At 50.2% G+C, this 14200-nt stretch overlaps 1 protein-coding gene across 1 annotated transcript in view; it reads left to right on the top strand.

The window, feature by feature from the left end:
- The window catches only part of EXOC2 (exocyst complex component 2), a 176362-nt gene that overhangs the window by 61610 nt on the left and 100552 nt on the right, over positions 1-14200 (top strand). The window contains exons 6-7 of the mRNA XM_004596494.2: positions 2686-2810; positions 11324-11404. Of these exons, the coding sequence (XP_004596551.2) occupies positions 2686-2810; positions 11324-11404 (206 nt within the window). The remainder of the gene's footprint in view (positions 1-2685; positions 2811-11323; positions 11405-14200) is intronic.

Genomic DNA, 14200 nt, shown 5'->3' with positions numbered 1-14200 from the left:
AGTGCCGCGTGGGCGCGTGGCCCTGCAGGGCGCCCATGGGGTCCTGCCATGCCCAGGGGGTGCTGCGAGCAGTGGAGGGCGTCTGTTTCCTTGTTTGTAGGATGAGCTTGCTAGCCAGGAGGAGGGTCTTTCTCCCTACTCTCATTTTGCGTTTTTCCGTATTTCATGACCTTACTAGGCTGATGTACGATCTTCCAACACCCGCATAACAACATGAGAATTTTAAACTCCGCTGCCAAATGTAGGACACACTGCCTTCCCCGGCTGTAGAACCAGACCCGGGAGTTGGCTTGTCATTCCGTAAAGCAGCCCAGTGGTGGATGAGCGTGGGGCTCTGGCTAGGCTCTTCCTGTCCTTCTCCAGAGCAGCAGCGCTGTGACTGACCTAGAAGACGGATTTAAAACAATTATTTTGAGTAAAACATGCTTGGATAAATGAGTGGCTTGTTCCTTGAAATTTGGATTCTGGTTAGATGTATCCCTCCCGCTCCCAATGACTGCTTCTTCATTCAAATAAAGACAGAGCCATTAACCTTTTTTTAGGGCAACAAGCTATGTGAAAAATACAAAAAACTTTTGGTCAGATGTTAACTTTGAGAGAGCTTTTGAAAGGTCAGGAAGTACCATCCAGCAGATGAGACCGAGATTCATGGATCAGGCGGGAAGGTTTGGAGTAACCAAAGGAGGAAATACTCTTCCATACTGTTTCTAGCAAGTTTTCTAAGCTGTTTAATATTTTCAAATAAGCACCTAAACCACCTCTTACAGAAAAGCAAGAGGAGTGCTTTGATGGACAAAAGGCAGCAGGAAATGAGAACACACACACACACACCTCTGTCCACCCCAGACACCCAGTGCGTTCAGTGGGTGAACCTGGATGCCACACACTCAAAGCTGCCGGGGAGAGTAACTCAGCAGTTCCAATGGTATTCTAATAACCTGCTCTACACATATAAAGTAACTTGAAAACATTAAATTTTATTTTTTAATTTGAAAGAAGGAGAGCGGGCGAGTGAGTGAGCAAATTCTCTCTACTCCAGTGTTTGTAGCAGCTAGGTGTGGGCCGGTCAAAGGCAGGAGACGGTGTGCAGTCAGAGTGTCCGTCACCTGCTGCTTCCCTCGTCCGCGGCGGGAAGCTGCTGCGGGTGTGCTAGGCAGAATCACCCCAGCCCAAACACCCGCACCCTTAACAGAATTTCAATTCACTCATCAGGTTGGAAACTAGTAGTGGAAAACACAAGAAAAGTTGGTATTTTCAAACAGAGTACATTTGGGCTGATGTTTTTTTTTTTAAGATTTGTTTTGTTTGAAAGGCAGAGTTACAGAGAGAGAGAGAGGGAGAGAGAGAGAGAGAGAGAGAGAGAGAGAGAGGGAATCCTCCATCAACTGGTTCTTTCCCTAAATAGCCACAATGGCCAGAACTGGGCTGATCTGAAGCCAGGAGCCAGGAGGTTTTCCAGGTCTGCCACGTGGATGCAGCAACCCAAGCACTTGCATCATGCTCTGCTGCTTTTCCAGGCTGCAAGCAGAGAACGGGACAGGAATGGAGCAGCTGGGTCGTGAGTCAGCACTCCTGTGGGATGCTGGCGCTGCTGGGGGAACATTAGTGTATGTGTCTCCATGCTAATGGAGACCCTCTGCTAATACATTTTTAAAGCAGTGTCTGAAGTGAGTCTTTCATTACAGTAGATAGTTCTAATTGTTGTGTCAGCAGTTGTGTCAGAACTTGTCTGTGTTCTGTGTAGAGCCATCATGGTGTTCAAGATTGTGTCTAGGGTCTGTAGCCAGATTTTTCCTTTGCTCAGCTGGATAAGAAAGTTCTGAAATTCGGAAGCCTGCACCCCCACCACTCCCCTGGCTTACCATGTAGAGATAATATTGTGGTCTTCTCCGTTACAAAAATTGTGAATTAACCCACAGGTTTTAGACAGTTTTATGGTTGAGGAAAGTAGAAGTGGGCATTGAGTAGAGAGGATACCACCACCACCATCATCATCGTCAGAGTTATCCACAGTACTTTGACACCTGTGAAAAGAGATGTCACTTTTAATATTTGCCCACCTATAGGGGATGTTCAAACTCTTCACCCCCTTTCAGAAGCCACCAGTGTCTTAAGTAGGTCATAAAAATACTCCCATGGGGTTCGGTGCAGTGAGTCCTCACTAAAGTGCAAGGTTGAAGTGCTTGCCTTGCATGTGCCAGGATCCCATATGGCCGCCGGTTCTAGTCCTGGAGGCCTCACTTCCCATCCAGCTCCTTGCTTGTGGCCTGGGAGAGCAGTCGAGGATGGCCCAAAGCCTTGGGACCCTACACTCATGTGGGAGACCCAGAAAAGCCCCTGGCTCCTGGCTTTGGATTGGCGCAGCACCGGCTGTTGCAGTGCTTGGGGAGTGAATCATCAGACAGAAGATCTTCCTCTTTGTCTCTCCTCCTCTCCGTTTATCTGATTTGCCAAAAAGAAAAGAAAAACAAAAACTCCATGTGTATTTGCTCAGGGGCCTGCTGCCCTGGGAATCACCATTCGAGGGCTGCCGAGCTCTCTCGTGGGGGCTGAGATGCAAGCATGCCTAGTACGTGAGCGGGCTCGCGGGAGGGAACGTGAAAGCGCCCTGTTTCCCCTGCTCGTGTGTTCTGTGCCACATACTTGATGGGCTGCTCTGGCTGAAGCTTCTCTGTTCCCTTTCAGCTTTGAGCAGCTCAAGATGGCTGTGGCCAACCTCAAGCGGCAGGCCAATAAGAAGAGCGAGGGCAGTCTGGCATGCGTCAAGGGCGGGCTCAGCACCTTCTTTGAGGCCCAAGACGCCCTCTCAGGTAAGGCGCTGCTTGCAGCCATCTGTGCGGGGGCGGGGGAGGGGCGGGCAGAGGAGACCTCCCAGCTCCCTATGGAAACCCGACCCCGCGCCCGCGGAGAGTTTACAGGCCGCCGTCTGTATTTATAAAAGGTAGACATTTAAAGGTGCCGTAAGCATTTGTTGCAGAGTGGGCCGGGATCTCTTTGAAGACCCCGGTGCTTTAACTCTGTCTCGAGGCTTTTGTTGGCGCGTCTTGCATGTTTAATACAGGAGATTGCCCTCACCTCTGCGTGGGGCTGTGCCAGGCTCCCGAGGCGGGGCTGGTGGGGCACTGGGCTGCCGCAGGGAACGTCTCCGCAGCTCTGAAAGTCCTTTCTTAGCCCCACGTTGTGTGTTCAGCATGGGAAGGACCCGCAACAACGTGTTGTTCCTTTAGCTGTCGCCTACTCCCCCCACCCCGTACATAGATCGAGCTGACCGTGGTCTGTGCCAGCATCTGTATGGTAAGGGGGAAATTATGGTAGGTAGAAATAGCATAGCTTTATACTTTAATGAAAGCTGTTGAATAGAGTTGTTAAATACTTTTAATAATCTAGAAGTCCCTGGGCACCTTATTCCATTTGAAATGCCTTTTCTTTCTTTTTTCTTTTTTTTAATTTAACACACAGACATCCCTTCACTGTTCTGAAAGCCCTCCCCGCATGTGCCCACCAAGCGCACTATCCCATGCTAGGGGAGGGTGTATCTGGTACCGCTCTTCCTTTGCAGGCAGAGATTCGGCTTTCTGGGGGTGGGGGTGAAACGCAGGAGACGACAGAACAACCTGTACTTCAGGTGATCCTCCGTGTGCCTTGCTGCTGTCCCAGTGAGCAGTAGTTAGCGCAGGCAGCCTGAGCATGGGTGGGTGCAGCCCAGTGTCAGCCCCTTGGGGCTGTCCAAGTGGATGCCATTAAAGTGATTTCCCTTGAGGCAGCTGGACATGGATTGGCACTTGTTTGGGATGCCAGCACTGTAGGCGGAAGCCTACCCTACTATGCCATGGGACCAGGTCCCGTATTAGTAGCGTTTTCTAATTTCTTCCCTAGTATGCTCTGAGGTGGAATGGGTCTGTAGTTTTTAGAAATGCCTTCCGGGTCAGGTGTTAGTGTTAACATTCCACAAAGTCATGTGGATGTCTGCATGTCTGTGTGTGAACTCTTGGTGGACCATGGACCCGTTTGAAATTTGAAAGAGCTGATCGAACTCTTGCAAGGCTGGAAGTGTCTTTTGCCTTCATACATGGAAGTTTCCCAGGGACTTTGGTTGATTTTTTCTATTATAAAAATTGTCTAACATTCTATACTAATAGAAGATAGCACTCATGCTTGCATTACACATTTGTTGAATGTGTAAGTTAAGCTGTCTTTTTTTAAAAAGGTTTTTAAAGATTGATTTACTTATGTGAAGGCAGAGCGATCAAAGGCCTCGAAGGTCTGGGCTGGGCCAGGCTGGAGTCCAGAGACAAGCTCGTGATCTCCTCTCCCGCTGCTGTGTGCCCGATGCATTGGCAGGGAGCGGAGTCGGAGCACAGCCACCAGTGTGGGATGCTGGGACGGCAGGTGGCAGCACAGCTCAGCACGCCACAATGCCGGACCCTACCACCAACTTTTGGAAGTGACACTGGGAAGATGAGTGACACTCAAAGGTTGGGTAATTCCACGGTATAAATGGCCTGGTGTCTTCAATAGAAGGGCAGCATGAAAAAGCCTAGGCTAGTTCAAGAGAAGGGTATTGCTCCCACTTCAGATGGGCTGAGAAGGGCCAGTGCCATGGCTTAATAGGCTAAGCCTCTGAGGTGCCAGCATTTCACATGGACGTCAGTTCATGTCCTGCCTGTTTCACTTCCAATCCGGGAGGGGCGGCAGTAGGTGAGACAACTGCCTCCAATCTCTTTTTTTCTTCCTGTTTCTGGGTAAAGTAGGGAGAGAAGGGGAGAGGGCTGCTCCCAGCCTACCATACACTCAGCGCTCATGTACACTAATGGAAACTGCAACCAATTGGAGCGACTGCCAGTAACCCCCACCAGGCCCGCCCCCAGCCATGGTTCCTGCGCATAACAATGTGTGTTGCAGACTGGTCTGATCTGTCCTACATACCATATGGCTTTTGTGCACCCCAATGGGTGAGTTCTTGGCCTAGCTCAGCCCAGCTGACCCCACTATCCAGCCCTCACATATGCCGTAGGGTGCCACTCCTTACAGCCAGGTCCAGCCTCAACCCTGGTTGCTTTACCCACCAGTGGAGCTGTAACCCATCAGGGGAGTGCCCACAATTTCCCTACTAGACCCACTCCCAGCCCTGGATCTTGCACTTTGCAGGTAATACTGTGTTCTAACCTGATGGGATTGCCTCCAGTCCTAGCACCTGCTAGCTGATGCTGTGGCAAAGCCCAACCAGCCGGTGCTTACTCTGGCTCATACATGTACCAGTGGATATAGTGGCTATAGTTGCTCAGCCCAGCCTGGCTTTCCTCCAACGCAGCTCACAATGAGGACAGTGGGTTTTGTACCCTGCCCAGCCTGGTCTACCCCAAGTCCCAGCTCTCACCAGTAGGAGCAGTGGCCCAGCAGGGGAACCCCCACGGCTCCCCTACCAGGCTTACCCCCCATTCTGGGTCTTAAGTGTGCTGGTGAGAACTGTGGCTCAGACTGGCATGGCTCACCTTACCTCGGCATCCACCAGCTGGTGCTACAGCCTAGCTCAGCACTGCTTGCCCCCAGTGCCAGCTCATGCTGCGTGGTGCTACAGGCTAGCCCCGCCCAGCCTGCCCTCACTCCCAAACCTAATGTGAACTGGCTGGTGTTGTGGCCCAACCTGGCGTGTCTTGCACCCTTGCTGGTTCTCAGATCTGCCGGTTAGTGCTATGAACTGGCCCAGCCTGGCCTGCCCCTAGACCTGACCCATATGTATTCTGGCAGGTGCTGTAACCTGGCCTGGTCTGGGCTGCTCCCAGCCTTGGTTCTTGCACTCACCTGCAGGGACTACGTCCTGATCGAGGAGTCCCCGAAGCTCCTCTATCAGGTAACCTCCCAAGCATAGATGTCACACATACTGGTGGGTTCTTGGTCTGGCCTGACTTGGCCTACCTCCTATCCTGGCAGGTACAGCGGCCTTGCCCGACTAGTCCATACCCATTCCGGCTCTTACTTTTTAGTGCTACAGCCCTACCTGGTCCATCCAAAGACCCAGCTCCCACATGTTTCGATTGGTACAAAGATCTAGCCCAGCCTGTCTTGCACTCACTGTGGCTCCTGTGAGCACCAGTAGATGCTAGAGCCTAGCCCAGTCTGGCACAGCCCAGACCTAGTCCAAACCCATGCCAAGGGATACTACAGCCATTTCCAGCCTGGTTTGCCACCCCATTCGGCTCTCATGCTCTCTAGTGGGAGCTGCAGCCCATCAGGGGCGTCCACTTAGCTTCCTGACCAGGCTTGCTCCCAGCCACAGATCTTGCACGTGCCATTGGTTGCCCTGACCCATTCTAGCATAATCTGTCACCTGACTTGTGTTTGCCATCAGATGCTGCGGCCTGGCCTGGCCTGGCTTGGCCTGCCCTCCAGTCCCAACTCTTGCTGGTAGGTGCTGCAACCTAGCCCTGCCCAGCCTTCCTCCATTCCTGGCTTTAATGCAGACTCTTAGGTGTGATAACCTAGCCTAACCTGGCATGGCCCACACCCCATCCTGGCTCCTGTACTTGCCAGTGTGCTGTGGTTTGGCTTAGCCTGTCTGGTCCGCCCGTTTCCCTCCCCTGCCCCCAAGCCAGCCCATACACTTGCCAACAATGAAGCAATCCTGCCAGGCTTCATCAACACCCAGTCCTGAGTCATGTACTCACCAATGGCAGCAGTGACACACAAGGGCAGTTCCCCCATCAGGCCCACTCCCAGACTCAGATCTCACGTGTCCCTGTGGATGCTAGGCCCTTACTTGGCGCAGTCTTTCCCCAGTCTTGGCCTTTGTGTTGGTGGATGTTGCAGCCCAGTCTGTCCCACACCCAGTTCTTGGGTGTGCCTACAGATGCTGCAGCCTAGACCAGCCCAGCCTGTTCTCAGACCCAGAACCCATGAGTGTTGGTGAGTTCCATGGTCATGCCTAGCTCAGCCTATCACCACCTCCAGCTCTTGAGTAAACCAGCTGGTATGACAGTCCCTCAGGGGTGAGCCCATGACCCCCCACAGAATCTGCTCCCAGGCCCAGTTTTCTTGTGAGCTGGTTAGTGTCATGACCAGCCTAGCATGGTCCACCGCCTGATCTGACACTCAGTGGCAGGTACTGTGGTTGAGCCTTTTCAGGCAGACCCCCCCCCCCTCAGCCATGGCTTTCATGTGTGTCAGTAAGCAGTGGTTGCTAACAAGAAGGCCAGCTTAGGTCTCCCACATGGGTGAGTGCATTGGTTTGGCCTCAAAAGTTCCTCTGGTTTCCCTCCTTTAAACCACCTGGTGCACTAGCCTGGTTGGTCAAAGTCCCCCAGAAGTCATTTTTCACCTGTCATGTTCTCCCTCAGCAGTGGCCCCTCCTACACACCTCCAGACCTGCTTCCCTGAACAGTCCACAGCCTCCCATGCCTGTGAGCATGCCGATCCCCACACCCGATCCTCCAGCGCTGTGCCGTGCCAGCCTGGGGCCCTGCCTGCCAGCCCAGGGCCCAAGCATACTCGCCTGCGGATCCCCAGACCCTGTCTTAAAAAAATTTTAAGATATGTATTATCATTTTGAAATTGTTTAAGATTCTTAGAATAGGCCCTTTTCGTTATCTGTTTATTTGTATCTTATACTTCTTTTATCATTTTAAACATGGATTCTTTAGTGTAGACCTTTTTTTTTTTAATTTTATTTTTGATGATGTTTACATAATTAACTAGGGTGGGAAGGGCCGAGGATTAGAGGGAAAATGGGTGAGACCATTGTTTCCAAACATTCTGTTTGTTTTCCCTGTATCTAGGGGGAGAGCCTCCTAGCCACCTAAGTTCCCCAGGGATGGGGAACGGCCACCCAGTGTCATCGCAGGGTCTCTGATGGGCAGCATTCTTGGATCTTTCTGCTCAAGCAGTTGCAACTGTTCTGAAATGCTGTTGATTTCACCAATCCAAGGACATTTTGTAATTCTCATTTTCTCTTGTGTAGTAGTTTGTAGTCGATTTTTGCTTTTAAAGTTAATTTCGAGCTTTCCAGTGTTGTGGGAAGGATGTGTAATTGTGACAGAGACAACAGAGGAGAGGACATCGCGTTCTGTGGAGGCGCTTGTGCTGATGGATTAGACTGCCGAGATGTGGGTCACTTACATAATGCAAGCACCGACAGACCGCCTCTTTAATTCTGAACCTGCAGGTTGGTCTGTGTGTGTCTCGTGTGCTTGCTTTGTAATCTGGAATGGCTTGGGTTCTCTCGGTTCCACTACTTTAACAGAATACAAAAGTTTGGTAGAACTTAGAAATCTACACGAGGATGGCCTCTGAGCCCAGCTCGTGTTTTCCCGCTGCGGTAGGTACCCCGTCAGCATGTGTGCACAAGCCTGAATCTAGACCAAGGCTTGTCTCTATGCAGGCCAGGAGTGAATGACAAGTGTGGCTGTATTTTTGAAGGGTTGATTAAAAAGGAAGAATGGGCAAGAGCAGTAGTAACAGGCATGTCAATAGTTGCGTTGAAGGCCATCTGTGGCCCACAAACCCTGAACTGCTTACTGTCTGGTTCTTGGTGAAGGAGTTGGGCAAGCTCTGACCCAGTCTGAATGTGGCTCTCTTCCCAGCCTGGTGATAGTATGAACGTAAGTGGATCCTTCCAGCATTCCCCACACAGGGGTGTGGTGCCTCAGTGCCTCAATAAAGGTGCTGGTGTTACTGCACGGGACAGGTACTGCAACCATTGGTGTTGAATCTGTGAACCGGATGTTGACGTTCAAAAGCTAAGGGCAAGGATTTCACCTTTTTAGTGTCTGTGTGGGCAGTCTGTCTGTGACCTTGCTTTTTCTTTTGAAGAATGCTTTTATCCATACCTATCCCGTTTCACCCCCCGCCACCGCCTTCTCACCTCCCGACACAAGCCCGGGATGTCCACCGCTTCACATATCTGAGTTTTAATAGATTGGAAAGAGCAACAAACCTATGATCACACCCCAAAGCTGCTTATTGGAGTTATTCTCTTGAAAAGTGTTTTCAGAGAAAACACAGGGTCAAGCGAACCAGACGCTGGGCTGTTTGGTTTAATTTTCTGGAAAATAGGATTGCCTTTATCAGATGGCAGTGTCTCGCAGCCCTCATGCTTGGCTGGCAGCCCCAACAGTGGCTCTGCTGTGATGGGGTGGGCAGAAGGAAGTGGTTTGTCAGCAGAGCGGGCTGTAAGCTGAGCCCTGGTGGGGACCAGGGCCACCTCGTCTTGACCTGCCGATCACTGACGGGTTATGTCAACGTCAGAATGTGGCCGCGCCATTTCTCTCCATGCTGGTTGTGACGAGGGAAGCCAGGGCTACCCCGAGACGTGGGGTGACACAGTGACCCCAACAAGCCCCATGCAAGCGGCCACTCGGGGCTGGAGCCCTGTGTGGTTCTGCTGCCAAGATTGGAGGCGGATCCCACCGCATTTACAGAAGGGGTGTGTACAGACCACTTGCTCCGAGAGTGCAGAGCCTTCTGCAGTCTGTCTGCTTCCCTGGGAAGTAGGAAGGCAGGAAGTGGAACCAGGGATTGGTTTTTGATAAGTGGAAGCATTTCATGTCACCACTGGCACAGAATCCAAGAAATTGAAACCTTTGCTTCATTCCCAAATCCACCAAGACAATTAAAAAAAATAACAATAGTAGTAGCTGCAGCCATCTTTCCCGCTGTTCTTTCTCTGAATGTACTTCTTCAGTAATAGGGCAGTCGGTTTTAGAATCTCATGCAGAAAGTGAGGCAACTTTGTAAAAAAAAAAACGATCAGGAAAGTAGCAGAGAAATAGCTGTTAGCAGACGCTGGTCGTATGTTCATAGTGCATTTGAGTACTGAAGATTTCTCAGAACTGTCTGAATCAAGGAATTACATTGATTTGAAGAGATAAAAGAAATACACATCTTTTTAATGGATAGAGTGTTCTGTTTATCATCATCTTTTTTTAAAGCGCAATTCTGCGACCTGATGGTTGGTTGGTTGGTAGAAGCTCCTTTTAAGAAAGCCTGAGCTCCCTGTTTGAGCGTCGGGAACGGCTCCTGTGTCAGCGGTGCTGCTTGCCACGCATTGGCTGCAAAAGCCGCAGACGGCAGCGGAAATCCCGTGTTTGGGTTTTTTTGCTGGAGCACGTTCTATGAAAGAATGAGAATCTCAGGTGTCCCCACAGCCACTGTTCTGAGGGAGAGGACGCCTCTTCTGTCTGTGGCTGAATGTGCCTCCCAGGTGCCATGGTCTGTTGTCGTTTACCAGATGTGAAAGCAGAAGGCTAGCTGGTGGAAGCCACTTGTCCAAGCTGCACGGCCCAGGCACCGTGGGAAGTGAAGACCCTGCGTGTTGGAGTCGGACTAGCTGCCTTTCCTTTTCTCGTCTCACAATTCTGAATTTGAATTAGTATCTGGCCTTTTTTCTTTTGGAAATGTTCTTAGTTCTTCTTTTTAAGCCAGTCTATTTAAGACCTCTCCTTTTCAATAGGTAACAGTTTTTAAATATAAACTTTTAAAAAGATGTATTTATTTAAAAGACAGAGTTACAGAGTGAGTGAAAGAGGGTGATACAGGGAGAGAGAGGGGAAGATCTTCCACTCGTGGGTTCACTGCCCACGTGTCTGTAATGGCTGCATCTGGGCCAAACTGCAGTCAGAAGCCCAGAGTTTCATCTGGGTGTCCCGTGTGGGTGCAGGGGCCCAAGGACTTGGGCAATCTGCTGCTGCTTTTCTCCCACCATTAGCAGAGAGTTGGATCAGAAGTGGAGCAGCCAGGACTTGAACCAGTGCCCATATGGGATTGTGGCGTTTCCTGCATTGACTTTCATTCATCGCACCACAGCACGAGGCCCCTGAATATAAATGACTGGTTCCTTAGCAGGTTTATGAGAAGTAGACAGCTCTCGCTAGATGCTACTCTGAAACCTCCAGGAAGTCGTTTATTAGTGATGAAATGTTAATGACATGTATTTTTCCATGTTGTATCTCAAGGCTAAAACTAAAGTGGTTGAGATCGCTGGACTCGAGATTGCGCTTCTGTTTTATAAACGATGGGTCTGACTTTCTTGTGGCCAGATGGCCAGGAATCCTGGCCTTAAGGGGCAGGGTGCCTGACGGCTCACTCTTCTTTCCTTGTTTCTGCCACTCAGCCTTAAAAATGGGGTGATTGTGCTCTCCTCATGTTGGGCTGTAACTGCCTGGGGTCTGCTGGGGACTCTGCCGATGGCGTGTGTTTGTTGCTCCTTTCCAGCGGGGAAAACCATAGTGCCGTCCTTGTAAAGCTGTTTAAAAATGTCATTTTCATGTGATATATTCCCACCCATTAAAATGGCCTATGTGTTAAACTAGATTTTTTTTTCTTCCATTAGCTATCCATCAAAAACTAGAAGCGGATGGAACGGAAAAAGTCGAAGGGTCCATGACGCAGAAACTGGAGAATGTTCTGAACAGTAAGTTTTGCCCTAGTGCCCAGCGCTATTTATGGACGCGGTGGCCTAATTTTACAGGGCAAGGCTGAAAGTTGCAGTTGAGTATTTCTAAATAGTAATGATTTAAGGAGCACACAAGGGGAGTAGAAACATGGAAAATGGATGCTCTGTTTCTCTCTGCATTTTATTTATGGAAAATCAAACTTTGAAAACAAGCCAGGGCATTGCTGACGACACACAGGTTGCCACCAGGCAAGGGACCAGTGCGTTGATGGCATCATTGGCCACAGAGGTGTAGAGGCGGAAGGGCAGACTGTCCCTGAGCAGCAGGCCCGGGACAGGGTCACCCTGAGGCTTGTGCTGCTGTGAAGGCGGCTCACCCCAGCCAGCGGCGTGATGGACAGCCCGAATGGCAGCTGCTTCTGCACACCTTATTTCTTTGTCCCTGCTCCCACCCCGTCCCTGGAAGGGATTTAAGGCAGCTGTAAGTTCAAGAGCGCGTCTGATTCTGAGACCTGCTGTGAACAGTGGAGGCCTCCTCCCCCCCATGCAGTGACTGATGCGTGCAAATGCTGAGTCCTGCCCAGCACCCAACCCTTTGCCATCTCTCTGACGTCGCTACCTGCCCTGCGGACCAGGAAGACATCGACCACCATTGGTGAGAACCTTCAGCGGAGTGTCAGGTGACTTAGGAAGTCACTTACCCACTCTCCCACGTGTCAGCAGGGTTTGACAGGAAATGGCGCTGCTGGTTTCCACATGAAGTGGGGTTCATTGTAACCGAAAACATGTCGAAGCTCTGCTTCAGTTAACAGGATGGGCCTGCAGGGCTGTGACGCATGGCTGGTTTTACATTTCCACTGTCATTCTTTGAGCCTTTGTGCAAATCTGAATAGTCCCTGATAAAAAAATAATGTTAGAAAGGAGAAGTTTTAGCTTGTGGTACACTTTTCCTTGGCGGTAGAATTCCAGTATATTAATTTAATAACACTTAGCTTTTTTCCCCTTTGCTGATTATTATTATTTTATTATTATTGTTAAAAGATTTATTTATTTTTATTGGAAAGGCAGAGTTACAGAGAGAGAGAGAGACAGAGAAAGATCTTCCATCTGCTGATTCACTTCTCAAATGGCCAAAATAGCCAAAGCTAGCCAATCCAGAGCAAGGAGCCAGGAGCTGCTTCTGTGTTTCTTACGTGGGTGCAGGGTCCCCGGGTTTTGGGTTGTTCTCCACTGCTTTCCCAGGTCACAAGCAGGGAGCAGGAGGGTGAGTAGAGCAGTCGGAACACCAACCCCTATGAGATCCTGGTGCTTGCAAGGCAAAGGTTAGCCCATTGAGCCATCCTGCTGGGCCATGTTAATTACTATTATTTCCATCGTTTTCACTTGTCTTATGGTTTTTGCCTTGGCTCTGTCTCTGGGAACCAGTCAACCTGGTTAAAATGAATCTAGCCTGGATCCAACCCAAGTGAATACTGACTGTTGCTGTTTCTGTGTTGCTATCACTGGGTAGATCAGTGTCTTGGAAGGCTAGTTTCTTTTCCTTAGTTAGGGATTTATTTATTTATTTGAAAATAAGTGTTAATAGACAAGAGAGACAGAGATTTTCCATCTGCTGGTTCACTCCCCAGATGACCGCAACGGCCAGAGCTGAGCCAATCTGAAACCAGGAGCCAGGAACTTCTTTTGGTTTTTCCAAGTGCAGGGTCCCAAGGCTTTGGGCCACCCTCGACTGCTTTCCCAGACCGTAATCAGGGAGCTGGATGGGAAGTGGAGCAGCCAGAACATGAGTCGGTGCCCGCATGGGATGCTGGCATCAAGACAGCAGCTTTGCCTCCTGCTTGGTGTTATTTCAGTGGAGAAGTTGGTTTCCAATCACAGTGTCTGAGATTACTTCAGTAACTTTTATATTTTTAAGTTATTTATGTTTTTTACTTGAAAGGCAGAGAGATAGATACAGATTTCTCACCTATTGATTCACTCCTCAGTTGCCTGCCAAAGTCCAGGCTGCCCCAGGCTGACGCCCAATGCTAGGAAGGCTGTGCCAGCCTCCCCTGGGGTGGCAGGGTGCGGGTGAGCCGTCACCTGCTGCCTCCCAGGGTTCACGCCAGCGAGGAAGCAGAGTTGTGAGTGGACGGGATCAGACCCAGGAGCTCTGGTACAGAATGCAGGTATCCCAGGCTGGGATTGTCTCCCCTTGCACCCTGCCCCCAACTGCAATGAATTTTGGAAGATGACTCGTAGGAGCAGCTGACATGGTAACTATTTTATTGTATCAGTAAAGGAGGTATTTGTTGAGTTATTTGAAATCCTTCCTCAGGATTTGTGGTATGAGACTCATAAGGGAAGCTGTTTGACTTAGGTTCCTTAATAACCATGGCCCTCTTCTAGCTGTTTAGCTTGCCCTTTTCAATCAAGTTCAGCTTAGCATGCATGGTCACCTCTTTATGAGACCTTCAGTGGCGTGTGTGTGGTCTCTCTTTAAAATGTGGCTTCAGAACAGCCCTCCTTCCGCAGGGCCAGTCTTCATCAGCACGGGGTTCACACTTGCTGTCAGAGGGTGAGGTTTTGCTAGTTCAGGTTACGCGGACAAGTGTCTCTTGCATGCCGGCTGTGTAATGCCACATGGTGTGGCAGTCTGGGGGAGAAAGCCAGGACAGGTAAGATGTCACAGCCTCAGGTGTCCTCTTGCCCAGCCCAGGCTGTCCCAGTGTCCAGGGCTTCAATTGCGAAGCATCAAAATCAGGAACAGTTTGGGAGTAACGTTGCACTTGATCTAAGGCAGAAGGCTGAAAATTGATATGAGGAATAATACTG

Source organism: Ochotona princeps, chromosome 1 (assembly GCF_030435755.1).
Source record: "Ochotona princeps isolate mOchPri1 chromosome 1, mOchPri1.hap1, whole genome shotgun sequence".
Taxonomy (NCBI): Eukaryota; Metazoa; Chordata; class Mammalia; order Lagomorpha; family Ochotonidae; genus Ochotona; species Ochotona princeps.
Note: the sequence above shows the minus strand (reverse complement) of the source record. Positions and strands in the feature narration are given on the sequence as shown.